Source organism: Syngnathus scovelli, chromosome 13 (genome assembly GCF_024217435.2).
Source record: "Syngnathus scovelli strain Florida chromosome 13, RoL_Ssco_1.2, whole genome shotgun sequence".
In the NCBI taxonomy this organism is placed as follows: domain Eukaryota; kingdom Metazoa; phylum Chordata; class Actinopteri; order Syngnathiformes; family Syngnathidae; genus Syngnathus; species Syngnathus scovelli.
Window position 1 is genome coordinate 4,609,590 of NC_090859.1, and position 15,337 is coordinate 4,624,926.

Below are 15,337 nucleotides of genomic sequence, written 5' to 3' on the forward strand. Positions count from 1 at the left end.
AAGGGTTGAAACACACCTGTATAGTTCTCATTGCCCTGAGTGGCCTCGCTTAGCAATTGGGCTATGGCTGAGTTTACTGCTTTAGTACTGGTCCCGAGGTCCTGGGAGCATTTCTCAAGCTGTAAAAAAGAGAGGCATGCAGAGAAGATGAAATTGTTATTGATGCATGTCTTTGACTGATGTAATTTACTCAGGCAAAAAAAACGTATGTGCATATGTCTTGACCCATCCCAGTATATGCATCACTTACATTCTCGCCTGGTAGGGGCTTGAGTTTGCCTTCATCAGCTGACGCTTTGGCATCCTGAATATCCTTCTCCAAACGTCTCACAACTGACAGAGCATTGTCTATCTCCAGTGGGCCACACGCCTCTTGGGCCTGCACATGGGAACATACACAAAAATCCTAAAAAATGCAGTCTGTCAATATTACATCGGAACTTTTACCTTTTTCAAATCCACAAGGGAAAGCTTAGTTTTAAAACACATGGAAATATCACAGTTAAAAAATTAAGCTAAATAATCATGCGATGTGACAATTAATGCTACACTGAGGGCTTGTTCTTTTAGGATCCCAAATAGCAGGTGCTTAGTTGCAAATTCTCTCTACCAAAGGTGTTTGATTTCATATTCACTCTACTGTTAGTGCTAAATTGCAGATTAACGCTAACACTGAGACCCCAAAAAAGTTGACCTCAAATTGCATGTTGAATGTTGCAACAGACTATGTGCTAATGGCAACAGGTGCAAAAGTGATGGAGGGCACTCATTAAAATACGGCTTTGCACTTTAAGCCCGTCACACACCATGCAATGCAGCCAAACCTGACTTAGACCAAACCATCGCAAATGGCAGCTCTGATAGCAAACCTGTAGAGGCTTTTGGGGCAGAATTCGCAGCGTATTGTACTTGATCACTTTTTATTGAACAATAAAAAAATAAGAGTAACTGTAAGGGAAGATGCGGATTGTTTGCTGAGAGTAATTGGGCACGAAAAAAAGAGCAGGATATATAATATTCTATTTTTGTGATTAGGGCTATATAAATGAATTGGACTTGACATATATATATATATATTTTTTTTTTAGTAGAGTAATGCATAATTATCAGACATACATCAGTGTGCTGTAGCTCGCTAACAGCCATGCCTATGTGGTGGCTATGAAGGCATGGACGATTTGGCCTTCCGAGGAATAGACCTTGAAAAGCTTAGGAGATGACTTGGTCTCAACATCTTAAAATCCACAAATATGTACACTTTAAGCACACATAAAAACGTATGTGCAATTTGATTTGCTGTAATTTGTGACATCACTACATCCAACAACTGCAATTCACATTTTAAATTACATAAAAAAAAAAAAAAAAAAAAACGTTTCAGACTCAGGATTCATTGACGCAAAGTCAACCACCGAATGACACGGATGGTTTGATAAACTCGTTATTTATGTTATAGTTATTTGAATAACTGTTAATATTTTACGTCAGGCACATTCCCAGTTCCTCGTTTGTGTTTCTGTAACGTTAGCATACTGTATCATTTAGCCTGTTGTTGCCTATTCATGTCTGTTCTTGGTGTTGTATTTCGTCAAATAAGTTCCCCAAAAAATGTGATTTGTACTCCGGTGCGACTTATATATATGTTTTTGCTTTTTAATTATGCATTTTATGGCACGTGTGACTTGTACTCCGGAGCGACTTATAGTCCAGAAAATATGGTATATATCAAATAACTATAACATAAATAACAAGTTTATCGAACCATCCGTGTCACTCAAAATTTTTAAATCCATCGAAATCTTCGTCCTCTGCGTCACTTCTAAACAACTCCGATGACTCCGGAAGTATATGCGGCGCTGAGGTCAGACTCATCATCAATTGCAGTTCCAATTATTCCAAAGGCCTAGAGCGCCCTCATGCAGTTTAGTGTGAAAATAACATGTGAAGTGATAGACTAGCAAGTAAGTAATGTGTTAATGATCAAATAATAATGTGCTAATAATTTCACATATAAGTCGCTGCGAGTATAAATCGCACCCCCGCCCAAACTATGAAAAAACTGTGATTTATAGTCCGGAAAATACGGTATTTGCATATACTCCACCCAGAAGGTGTACCATTAACTGCGGCTTGAGCATTTGTCGATGTAATTCTGGTGTCGATTCACTTTCCACATCAGTTCATCAAGTTTACCTCTGTTACTTCACATGCAAACATTTGGTAAATCAGAATTTAGGGCAATGTGATGGCATTTAACAAGCTATAAAAAAAATAAAAATAAATGTCAATCGATGTGTGGTACCTTCTGTGAAGCAGTGCGTAGTTCAGCCAAAGCACTTGCCAGGTTCTTTGCACACTGGCTGAGCTGCATAGCAGATGCCTGGTCACTAATAGTGGGAACTGTGGCTTTGGAGGCTGTGACCATCTTTGCACCAGGCTGAAACAGAAACCATTATCATTTAAGTTTGAAGTTATTGTGCTGTCCTGGCTGTGTTAACGGGAGGCAATCACTGGAATAAAGGGCCACTGAGCTCTTACCTGCTCTGCAACAACATTGTGTTCATTTTGTTGTCTGCGTGTGTTGTGTGTTACCTGCAGGAAGTTCTGGCTTGCACTAATGAGGGCCAACTGAGCACTGGGGCTGTCAGGTTGAGACTGGCTGCCTCGGACTCCTTGAACCAACTGAGGAATCTGCTCTGCAACCACCTGAAAGACACACTTGCACAATAAGACTTTAAGAAACTTGTACAGGGGCAGTGCAACGTGCCAGCAAATAGTGGTCGCTCATTGACCACCTGACAACTATGGGAAGGTTTTGACAAATGTGATTCTGTGATACAAATAATTAGTTCTGTTTTACAGTTGTTTCCACTTTGTTGCATTACACTTAAGTACTTGTAAGTATGCCACCATACATGACCACCTATATGAGTAAGAGTTGAAACTAGTGAGCTGCTCACAGAAAATGAAAGACTTTTTCATCACAATTAAATATATGAGAATGAATGATTATTACTTTCACACCATAGACACAATCAACACAGCCTCTCATGCATGGGCACTATGTGGAGTTTTGAGATTAGAGGCATATGTGTTTGTGGCCTCGGCCACTGCTTAGAGTAGCCAATAGTATCAATTTGTACTAAATGAGAACTGACTATGAAGAAAAAAGCTGTATAGTATACCACATTATTATATAATATTATGATATGCATTTACCTTGCAGCTTTGGACTAGCTGCTGCTGGGCAGCTTGGTTCTTGTTGGATGAAGCAGCATGCTGGGCTGCAGCTATTGTCTGAGTAGCTGCTGCAGCTGCTTGCCTTGCAGCATTCTAATAGGAAACAGAAAAATATTTTTGCAGCTATAATTCAAGTTTCTACCATTACTCTGAGTAGCAAGCAGTATAAAATAATACGGCGGACAAGTGCATTTTATCTTGGGTCATTTTTTGCCATTGAATATACAGTATTGGAGTAAGTAGGCCTTCTACAAATTGTTCCCACAGTTGGATGCATAGAATTGTCCGTCAGATCAATAAATTTGTTTGATCATGCATACGCTTTCAAATTAAAGCTTGTCTATTTAATTACATATAAGAGCATGATTGCTTTGAACAAACCAAAAAAGTAATAGAAGAGTAAATAACTTCTTAAGTATTAGGGGCAGTATATTAGGAAATGCAGAGTGAGATAAGGAACCCCCTTCTTTTTTTAAATGCTTGCATCAAACGCACGTTGTCGAACTGTAACTGTGCTACTTGATAGTACTGTAATTTCCGGACTATAAGCCGCGACTTTTTTCCAAAATTTTGGACCCTGCGGCTTATAGTCAGGTGCGGCTTATATAAGATTTTTTTTGTGATTTTTGTGATGACTTGATCACTTTTACTCTTAACACTATTATATACAGTAAAAGCTACAAAACAAACTGACAAATAACTCGTTTTCAAATCAAACGAGTAGAAACTGGCCAAATATTTAAAAAAAAAAAGATATTATTAAAAGTGAAGACAATTTGCAATTCTAATAATGACACACGAATTTGATGCACAATTTGTCTTTGCGGGCCACATAGAATGATGTGGTGGGCCGTATCTGGCCCCCGGGCCTTGAGTTTGACACCTGTGCTCTAAACCCTTTCTCTTACTCTGCCATATCGCTCAGAGATTACACAAAGCAGTGGCGCTGTTTGGACCATCTGCATTGTATTAAAACCCAATCAATCAGCATTTAAATTCAATTCTTCTGACATTTTGCTCACCAAAACCAAGTTGTAATGAATGTGAACTTTTAATGCATTTTATTCAGAAGGTTACTTTGAACCTTAAACGGCGGCGCGGCGTACTTATGGATTTTTTACGGCCTCCGGCCTCCAGGGGGGGCGCTCTAGCAGGAAGCAAGAGCGAGACAGGCGAAGAAGAGATAATGCTCCGAAGAAGACGTGCTAGTTTGTGTTTACATTTCGCGCATCACGCAGAACGCGATTAAGACGGACATTACTGAAAGGAAGCCTTTATATACAAACTGTCATCATGGGGGACAAAAGAAATGCATATGATGCCGCTTTTAAGCCAAAGGCAGTCGATGTTGATGACATTATCTTGTGTCTACTCTGGAGCGTACTTAAGGATTTTTACAGCCTCCGGTCTCCAGGGGGCGCTCTAGCAGGAAGCAAGAGCGAGACAAACGAAGAAGAGATAATGCGCCGAAGAAGACGTGCTAGTTTGTGTTTTGATCGTCTCGGGCATCACGCACACACCCGCATTCACACAAAGACAGGAAGCTTTTATACACAAACCGTCATTATGGGGGACAAAAGAAATGCATATGATGCCGCTTTTAAGCTATACGTGTCGCTCGCTAATGTAATTTAATTTAGCGTTCGTGCATGAATAAGATTAGCATGAACAGACCCTCTTCCCACTCGAAGAAATGCATAAAACCGACGACGAAAGAGAGACTGAGAAAATGTGAGGCGAAGGATATCTAACGTTATTCCAATCGGACACTATGGAGGAAGACTTCGATGGTTTCAGTGCACAGGATGAAGACGGCTCTTTTTTTATTTTTACTGGTATGTTTTTTTTTAACCAGCCCTGTTAGTGCTGTGCTACCGTGTTGCTGCTGTGTTACCGCCACGTCTCAGTGACTTTGCTGTTACTTCCGTGTTGCTGCGGTATTACTGCCGCGTCACTGGCAGTGTTTGGAAAGAAATGTTAAGGTGTGTTATTAAAGCTTTAAAAAAACTTTCTGTGTCCAGTCTTTCTTTGCTAATAACTCGCGTGCACGCTTCCGCGTTGCTGCGGTGCTACTGCTGCGTCACAGGCAATGTTTAGAAAGACATGTTCAAGTATGTTATTAAAACGTTAAAAAGGCTTTCTATGTACTGTCTTTCTTCGTAAAAAACTCGTGTGCACGTGCGGCGTATAGTCCAGTGCGGCTTATGTAAGAAATAACTGAAATATCCCTGAATTTTAGCTGGTGCGGTTTATAATCCGGTGCGGTTTATAGTCCGGCAATTACGTTTTTTTTTTTTTTTTTGGGCTTTATTCATCTTAGCATCCAATTGCAATGTGATACTTCTGGGTTAGTGATTTGACCAGTAAGTGACGTGAAAACCAATATATTTTCTTTGAGTTTGACTAACTTCAAGCTTGTTGACCAAACGTTTTTTGATGGCATTCTGTGCTGCAGCATTTGTTGCCATGCGGAGACCTTCTGCTGCTTCTCGCAACCTCTGCTGCTGCTCCTCACTGTCAGGGTTTGCTGCAGCACCCTGAAAGAAACACACACACATTATTTCATGCTATATTCTTGTGTTTCAATGTATTCATATACAGTAAAAACAGTACACTTGCATACAGTTAAATAAATGTTTAAGAGTTAGCCTTTGCATGTATTTTTTTTACCCAGTTTAGACCACAACAATCAGCATTTTTCCAAACTTTGCTACCAAATGTAGTCGAAACCACTCAGGTCGTACCGTATTCTCCAGACTATAAATTGCATTTTTTTTTTTTTTTTTATAATTTGGCCAAGGGTGCAACTTACACTCAAGAGTGACTCATGTGAAATTATTAATACATTATCATATCACTTCACATGTTATGTTCACACTAAACCGCATGAGGGCGCTCTAGGCCTGTGGAATAATTGGAACTGCAACTGACGATGAGTCTAACGTAAGCCACGTAGAAGAGGAAGTGCTGCATCTTCTACTTCCGGGTTTAGTGGAGTTGTTTATAAGTGACACAGAGGATGAAGATTTCATTGGATTTCATGATTTGTAGTGATGCGGATGGTTCGATAAACTTGTTAGCATGTTATTTCTGCTATAGTTATTTGAATAACTCTTAATATGTTACGTCAGGCACGTCCTCAGTTCCTTGTCTATGTGTTTATGAACTATTAGCATACCATATGTACCTTCAGCCTGTTGTCGCCTATTCTATTTTCATTTTAAATTGCCTTTCAAGATGACATGTCTGTTCTTGGTGTTGTATTTTATCAAATATAAATTTCCCCCAAAAATGCAATTTATACTCCAGTGCAATTTATAGTCTGGAATATATGGTAATTTAAATTCCACTGTTGTCATGGTAGCAAAATCCAGACTTTCCATTGGCCCAACACTTTACGGGTTCGAGTATACAGTTGCTCACTTGCATGAGCAAGATTGGACCCTCAAAACAGCTTCATTTCAGCAACACAAAAACTAGGGTTCATAAAATATGCTATAAAAATACATGCAGACCTTGGCTGCCTCCACCATCTTGGCAGTAGCATCAGCTAGAAGCTTGGCAGCTGACAGGAGTTTTCTTGAATTTTCCAAGTCTGACTCTCCCTCTGCATCCATCTTGATGGCATTGACCAGATCAGACGTGGCCTGGGCAAGGATACGAGCCTGGCGAACCATCTCACCTGATCAAGAAAAAGTCATCAAGTCTGCAGCTGTTTAATATGCAGTGGGACCAACAAGTCCCTAACCCTAACCCAAAACATTCTGGCTTGTTTATTTTTGTAGATTCATAAAATAACCCGACGCCCTTAATAAAAATACAGTAAATAATATCATCATATTCCCCCCAAAAATGTCCAAATTACACAAATTCTGTCAGCATGTAAATTTATTAGCACAACTGTATGCAGGCATACACCCTTAAAACTGCTGGATTAAAAATTGGACCAGCCCAGAAAAATTGGGTCAAACTGACAGCTGTGGTCAGAAGTTAACATAGTACGCTCAAGAGTGACATGTTATGCCTGCGCTTGGTAATAATTAGTTAAAAATCATTCTTTCTTCAAGAAGGAAGAAATAATATAACACAAACACCGTATAAGACTAATCTTGTGCTTTTAAAAGAAGAACTGGATGTTCATAATTTAGTCAGGTTTTTCTGAACTCCATATGGGGGCAAAATTATGCATCATTCTCTGAAAATATACAGTTTTATATGTCTGAGCATCTGTAAGTGTTGTGACAAACAAAGCAAAATATACGACAAGTAAAATAATGTCTTGAAATTATAAAATGAAAAAAATATTTTTGTCTTGAAAACATGACAGAATAGCCAAACAAATTGTACTCTATTGAACAGATGCTTATATTAGTATTAGTCCCAAACATGACACCCACCGGCATTTCCCATTGAGCTGAAGATGTTCTCTGTGACATCCAAAATGCGATCAGTGGCTTCTCCGTGGCGCCCAATAGGATGGCCTCCACTAGCGTACTGTTTAATATGTTGGAGTAGCTCGTTTAATGCCTGAGTGACGCTTGTTGCAGCCACTCCCACCTGCTTCAGGAGGCCCTCATCATTTGTGGCCCCCTGTGAGGCATCCACACAACCTTCCACTGACTTGGCCACTAGCTTGCCTGCCTCAATCAACTGTTCCTGGCACACTGGGGAGCTGATGGTTGGAGCCACAACCTACAGGAGGGATGGGAGCGTAAGAAGCATGGCAGAATAAGACTTAACTTACTCTACCATCAAATAAAAGTTCTCATCACCTGTTCAGGGTTACCAACTGTAAGCAAATATTTAGGCTGTTGCGAAGCAAGAAATTGAGTACTGCAACCAACACCATCAAGATGAATTATAGATATACAGCTCTCAAATTATCATTATGATGCAAGTTAAATGTTTTTTTTTTTCATGCAGACTTCAGAATTTACACATGTGGATCAGCTGGATAGGAGGCAAATGTGATCTTCTCTTAGCTTTTACCAATATTGAAGTAAAATATATACAGGACTGTCTCAGAAAATTTGAATATTGTGATAAAGTTATTTATTTTCTGTAATGCAATTACAAAACAAAAATGTCATACATTCTGGATTCATTACAAATACACTGAAATATTGCAAGCCTTTTATCCATCCATCCATCCATCTTCTTCCGCTTATCCGGGGTCAGGTCGCGGGGGCAGCAGCTTTAGGAGGGACTCCCAGACTTCCCTCTCCCCAGCCACTTCATCCAGCTCATCCCGGGGGATCCCAAGGCGTTCCCAGGCCAGCTGAGAGACATAGTCTCTCCAGCGCATCCTGGGTCGTCCCCGGGGTCTTCTACCGGTGGGACATGCCCGAAACACCTCCCCAGGGAGGCGTCCAGAAGGCATCCTGATAAGATGCCCGAGCCACCTCATCTGGCTCCTCTCAACGTGTAGGAGTAGCGACTCTACTCCGAGTCTCTCCCGGATGACCGAGCTTCTCACCCTATCTCTAAGGGAGAGCCCGGACATCCTGCGGAGAAAACTCATTTCGGCCGCTTGTATCCGGGATCTCGTTCTTTCGGTCACGACCCATAGCTCGTGACCATAGGTGAGGGTAGGAGCGTAAATCGACCGGTAAATTGAGAGCTTTGCCTTTTGGCTCAGCTCTCTCTTCACCACAACGGACCGGTACAGGGTCCGCATTACTGCCGACGCTGCACCGATCCGCCTGTCGATCTCGCGCTCCATCCTCCCCTCACTCGTGAACGAGACTCCAAGATACTTGAACTCCTCCACTTGGGGCAGGATCTTATCCCCGATCCGGAGAGGGCATTCCACCCTTTTCCGATCGAGGACCATTGACTCGGATTTGGAGGTGCTGACCCTCATCCCGACCGCTTCACACTCGGCTGCGAACCGTTCCAGAGAGAGCTGGAGATCACGGCCTGAAGAAGCCAACAGTACCACGTCATCTGCAAAAAGCAGAGACACGGTGCTGAGGTCCCCAAACCGGACCCCCTCAACGCCTTGGCTGCGCCTAGAAATTCTGTCCATAAAAATTATGAACAGAATCGGTGACAAAGGGCAGCCTTGGCGGAGTCCAACCCTCTCTGGGAACGAATCCGACTTACTGCCGGAAATGCGGACCAGACTCTGGCATCGGTGATACAGGGGCCGAACCGCCCTCATCAGTTGGCTCGGCACCCCGTACTCCCGAAGCACCCTCCACAGAACCTCCCGAGGGACGAACGCCTTCTCCAAATCCACAAAACACATGTGGACTGGTTGGGCGAACTCCCGTGCACCCTCGAGGATCCTGCCGAAGGTGTAGAGCTGGTCCACTGTTCCACGGCCAGGACGAAAGCCACACTGCTCCTCCTGAATCCGAGGTTCGACCTCCCGACGGACCCTCCTCTCCAGCACCCCTGACCTTACCAGGGAGGCTGAGGAGTGTGATTCCCCTGTAATTGGAACACACCCTCCGGTCCCCCTTCTTAAAGAGGGGAACCACCACCCCAGTCTGCCAATCCAGAGGCACTGTCCCCGATGTCCACGCAACGTTGTAGAGGCGTGTCAGCCATGACAGCCCCACAACATCCAGAGCCTTTAAGAACTCGGGGCGGATCTCATCCACCCCCGGGGCCTTGCCACCGAGGAGTTTTTTAACTACCTCAGTGACTTCGACCCCAGAGATTGGAGAATCCGCCTCAGAGTCTCCAGGCCCTGCTTTCTCAATGGAAGGCATGTAGGTGGAATTGAGGAGGTCTTCGAAGTATTCTCCCCACCGACTCACGACGTCCCGAGTCGAGGTCAGCAGCACGCCATCCCCACTGTAAACAGTGTTGACGTTGCACTGCTTCCCCCTCCTGAGACGCCGGATGGTGGACCAGAATTTCCTCGAAGCCGTCCGAAAGTCATTCTCCATGGCCTCACCAAACTCCTCCCACGCCCGGGTTTTTGCCTCGGCAACCGCCAAAGCCGCGTTCCGCTTGGCCATCCGGTACCTGTCAGCTGCGTCCGGAGTCCCGCAGGCCAAAACGGCCCGATAGGATTCCTTCTTCAGCTTGACGGCATCCCTTACCGCCGGTGTCCACCAGCGGGTTCGGGGATTGCCTCCACGACAGGCACCAACGACCTTACGGCCACAGCTCCGGTTGGCCGCCTCAACAATGGAGGCGCGGAACATGGTCCACTTGTCAGCCGCCTCCCCCGGGACGTGGGAAAAGCTCTGCCGGAGGTGGGAGTTGAAGCTCTTCCTGACAGGAGATTCTGCCAGACGTTCCCAGCAGACCCTCACAGAGCGTTTGGGTCTGCCAGGTCGGACCGGCATCCTCCCCCACCATCGGAGCCAACCCACCACCAGGTGGTGATCAGTTGACAGCTCCGCCTCTCTCTTCACCCGAGTGTCCAAAACATGCGGCCGCAAATCCGATGACACGACTACAAAGTCGATCATCCTGGTGCCAAGTGCACACATGGACACCCTTATGCTTGAACATGGTGTTCATTATTGAAAATCCGTGTCGAGCACAGAAGTCCAACAATAGAACACCGCTCGGGTTCAGATCGGGGGGACCGTTCCTCCCAATCACGCCCTTCCAGGTCTCACTGTCATTGCCCACGTGAGCATTGAAGTCACCCAGTAGAACGATGGAGTCCCCAGAAGGAGCGCTCTCCAGCACTTCCTCCAGGGACCCCAAGAAGGGTGGGTACTCTGAGCTGCCGTTTGGTGCATAGACACAAACAACAGTCAGGACCCGTCCCCCCACCCGAAGGCGGAGGGAGGCTACCCTCTCGTTCACCGGGGTGAACCCCAATGTGCAGGCGCCCAGCCGGGGGGCAATAAGTATACCCACACCTGCTCGACGCCTCTCACCGTGGGCAACTCCAGAGTGGAAGAGAGTCCAGCCCCTCTCGAGAGGGCTTGTACCGGAGCCCAAACTGTGCGTGGAGGCTAGTCCGACTATATCTAGTCGGAATTTTTCTGCCTCGCACACCAGCTCGGGCTCCTTTCCAGCCAGAGAGGTGACATTCCATGTCCCAAGAGCCAGCTTCTGCAGCCGGGGATCAGACCGCCAAGGTCCCTGCCTTTGGCTGCCGCCCAGCTCACATTGCAACCAACCCCTTTGGCCCCTCCCACAGGTGGTGAGCCCATGGGAAGGGGGACCCACGTTTCCTTTTCGGGCTATGCCCGGCCGGGACCCATTGGCGAAGGCCCGGCCACCAGACGCTCGCCTTCGAGCCCCGCCTCCAGGCCTGGCTCCAGAGGGAGGCCCCGGTGACCCGCGTCCGGGCGAGGGAAAACTAAGTCCATTTATATCACTCATCATAAGGGGCTTCTGTGAGCCGTGCTTTGTCTGGCCCCTCACCTAAGACCCGTTTGCCATGGGTGACCCTACCAGGGGCATGAAGCCCCCGACAACATGGCTCCTAGGATCATAGGGGCACACAAACCCCTCCACCACGATAAGGTGACGACTCACGGAGGGGGCAAGCCTTTTATTATTTTAATATTGCCGAGTATGGCTTACAGCTTAAGAAAACTCAAAAATCCTATCTCAAAAAATTAGAATATTTCCTCAGACCAAGTAAAAAAAAAGATTTATAACAGCAAAACAAAATGAAACATTTGAAAATGTCCATTAATGCACTCAGTACTTGGTTGGGAATCCTTTTGCATGGATTACTGCATCAATGCGGCATGGCATGGAGGCAAACAGCCTGTGGCATTGCTGAGGTGTTATGGATGCCCAGGATGCTTCAATAGCGGCCTTTAGCTCATTTGCATTGTTGGGTCTGGTGTCTTTCAGCTTCTTCTTAACAATACCCTACAAATTCTCTATGGGGTTCAGGTCAGGGGAATTGGCAGGCCAATCGAGGACAGTAATGCCATCATCAGTATACCATTTACTGGTGGTTTTGGCACTGTGGGCAGGTGCCAGATCATGCTGGAAAATGAAATCAACATCTCCATAGAGCTTTTCAGCAGACGGAAGCATGTAGTGCTCTAAAATCTCTTGGTACACAGCTGTGTTTACTCTGGACTTGATGAAACACAGTGGATCAACACCAGCAGCTGACATGGCTCCCCAAACCATCGCTGACTGTGGGAACTTCACACTGGATTTCAAGCAACTTGGATTTTGCTTCTCTCCAACCTTTCTCCAAACTCAGCCTTGACTTCCAAATGAAATACAAAACTTGCTTTTGTCTGAAAAGAGGACTTTGGACCACTCTGCAACTGTCCAGTGCTTCTTTTCCATAGCCCAAGTCAGACGCTTCTTCCGTTGTCTTGAGTTCAGAAGTGGCTTGACCATGGGAATACGGCTATTGTAGCCCATTTCCCGGACACGTCTGTGAACATGGCTTTTGATACCTGGACTCCAGCTTCAGTCCACTGTCTTTGAAGCTGCCCCAAATTCTGGAAGCGACTCTTCTTCACAATGCTGTTAAGGCTGCGGTCATCTCTCTTGGTTGTGCAGCGTTTCCTGCCACATTTCCCCCTTTCAACAGACTTTTTGTGGATGTGCTTTGAAACTGCACTCTGTGAACAGCTTGCTCTTTGAGAAATGTCTTTTTGTGTCTTACCCTCCTGATGGAGGGTGTCAATGATGGTCCTCTGGACAGCAGTCAGATCAGCAGTCTTCCCCATGCTTGTGATTTAGTTTACTGAACCAAGCTGAGTGTTTTTCAAGGCTCAGGAAACCCTTGCAGGTGTTTCGAGTTAATTAGACGATTCAAGTGATTAGTTGAATACCCTACTAGTATACTTTTTCATGATATTCTAATATTTTGAGATAGGATATTTGAGTTTTCTTAAGTCATATGTATGCCATAATCAGCAATATTAAAATAATAAAAGGCTTGCAATATTTCAGTTGATTTGTAATGAATCCAGAATGTCTGACATTTTTGTTTTTTTAATTGTATTACAGAATATAAAGAACGTTATCACAATATTCTAATTTTCTGAGACAGTCCTGTATTTTTTCGTAGACCTTGGAAAAGAGTTAACCTTACATTTTCCCAGCAAAATAAGTACATCAATCAAGAGAGGTGAAAATATATCTATAATTTCTAAGCCAGTGACACTAGGAATAGCGGATGTTCTTATACTTATACCATCGGCAATAATGACACACTCTATTGTGGTTTTCAAGTTGCGTTGTCTCACTCACTCTTGTGCAGGCCACCAGCTGAGATGTGGACAAAGCACACTGGGTGGCTGCAGCAATAACTCTATTCTGCTGCATTGAGTCCTCTGTCTTCTGGGCCACGTTTTTAGCTTTGAGCACAAGGGCTGCTGCAGCATTAGCCACAGCTTTAGCCAGCTGCATCAGCATATCCTGCAAAGGGCAAACACACACATTATTTAGGAGTGTCAGTGGAATCCAGTTTTGCTATGACATCTTGACATTCAAATACTATCATTTAATTTGGAAATTAAAACTGCACAAATCAAAGAAGGAAATCAAATTATTCAGAAATAGGTGATTGATTTAACACTGAAGCTTTATCCAGGAAATGTTGTAACATCCGACAATGAAGATTCTTAAGATTAAAAGGTTTCATGGTGAAATGCAGGCTTACTTTTATTTTTATCTTCGTAGTTAAAAAGGCTGCAATTAACAATCTAATTTACCTAAACTACCTTAATTTTCTGACTATAAGTCACGTTTTTTTTTTCATAGTTTGGGTGGGGGGGGACGACTTATACTGAGGAGCGACTTATATGTGAATTTTTACACAAATTTCCAAAATTCAAAAAAAAAAAAAAAAAAAGGTAAACTGCGATAAACAAACCGCGATGTAGCAAGGCATTACTGTAATTTTAATTTCAAGTGACGTCAATGGCGCGGTGCGGCGGTTGTTTACATAAAGGACAAAGATTCGATCACGGGATGACGAAGGGCCCCACGTACTAACCGGCATCATTAGCAGCTTTGTTTGTAAGTGACACGGGGGACGAAGAGTTTGAAGGATTTAATGATTTGGAGTGACACAGAAGGTTTGAAAAACTATTATGACTTTTACGCACGCCCAGTCCTACTCTACGGCGCTTTCTTTCACCTCCGTGGATTGAAGTCGGGGGTTGGCGCTCGGCTGGGTGGCTGTCCAGGGACGATGGATGGGGCTCGGACATGGCTTTTACGCATGCCCGGTCCTACTCTATGGAGCTCTCTTTCACCTCCGTGGATGGAAGTCGTGGGCCGGCGCTCGGCCGGGTGGCTGCCCGGGGACGGTGGATGGGGCTCGGACATGGCTTTTACGCACGCCCGGTCCTATTCTATGGAGCTCTCTTCCACCTCCGTGGCTGGAAGTGCCACCTCCGGGGATGGAAGTCCACGCCGCCACACAACTGGAAGTCGACGCCGGTGCTTGGGGCCGTGTGGTGGTGAACTATTTATGTTATAGTTATTTGATATATTTTATTTCGTATAGCAACTTGTATATGTTTTTATCGTTACATTTCAGTACTTGTTGGCTCGTTGAACTTTTGTTTTGTTAAATAGACGTTTACCAAACCCACGTCTTTCCTTGTACTTTGTTGACGCTATAATATAGTTATATACTAGATCTGTGGAATAACGACGAGGCTGACGCCAGGGCGCACGCGCGGCGTTGTGGACAAAGGACGAGGAATTTGATCGGATTTAATGATTTGGAGTGACACAGATGGTTCGATAATATTGTTGTTTATATGAGTTATTTGATATATACTTTATATATCGTTATATCGGTCTGTGGAATATTTAGAATATTTAGACGTCAGCGGCGCATACGCGGCACCGTTTCCATAAAGGACGATCGATGGATTTAATGAATTGGAGTGACACAGATGGTTTTATAAACGTGTTATTTATGTAATAGTTATTTGAATAACTCTGAATGTTACGTCAGGCCCGTTCTCAGCTCTTCAATTGTGTTTATGTCACGTTAGCATACCTATCGTTTAGCCTGTTGTTGCTCGTTCATGTCTGTTCTTGGTGTTGGATTTTGTTGAATAAATTTCCCCCAAAATGCGACGTGTACTCCGGAGCGACTTATATATGTTTTTTTTCACGTTATTGTGCATTTTATGGCTAATGCGACCTATATTCCGGAGCGACTTTTAGTCTGAAA

The 15,337-nt window shown here is 44.3% G+C and overlaps 1 protein-coding gene across 3 annotated transcripts in view; it reads right to left on the reverse strand.

The window, feature by feature from the left end:
• tln1 (talin 1) overlaps positions 1-15,337 on the reverse strand; it is a 111,978-nt gene that overhangs the window by 47,597 nt on the left and 49,044 nt on the right. For all 3 annotated transcript variants that reach the window (XM_049738432.2, XM_049738431.2, XM_049738434.2), the window contains 9 exons: positions 13,393-13,560; positions 7,638-7,932; positions 6,756-6,922; positions 5,649-5,777; positions 3,220-3,333; positions 2,593-2,706; positions 2,303-2,437; positions 251-379; positions 17-119 (listed from right to left, as the gene is read on the reverse strand). In XM_049738432.2, coding sequence (XP_049594389.1) covers positions 17-119; positions 251-379; positions 2,303-2,437; positions 2,593-2,706; positions 3,220-3,333; positions 5,649-5,777; positions 6,756-6,922; positions 7,638-7,932; positions 13,393-13,560 — 1,354 coding nt within the window. The remainder of the gene's footprint in view (positions 1-16; positions 120-250; positions 380-2,302; positions 2,438-2,592; positions 2,707-3,219; positions 3,334-5,648; positions 5,778-6,755; positions 6,923-7,637; positions 7,933-13,392; positions 13,561-15,337) is intronic.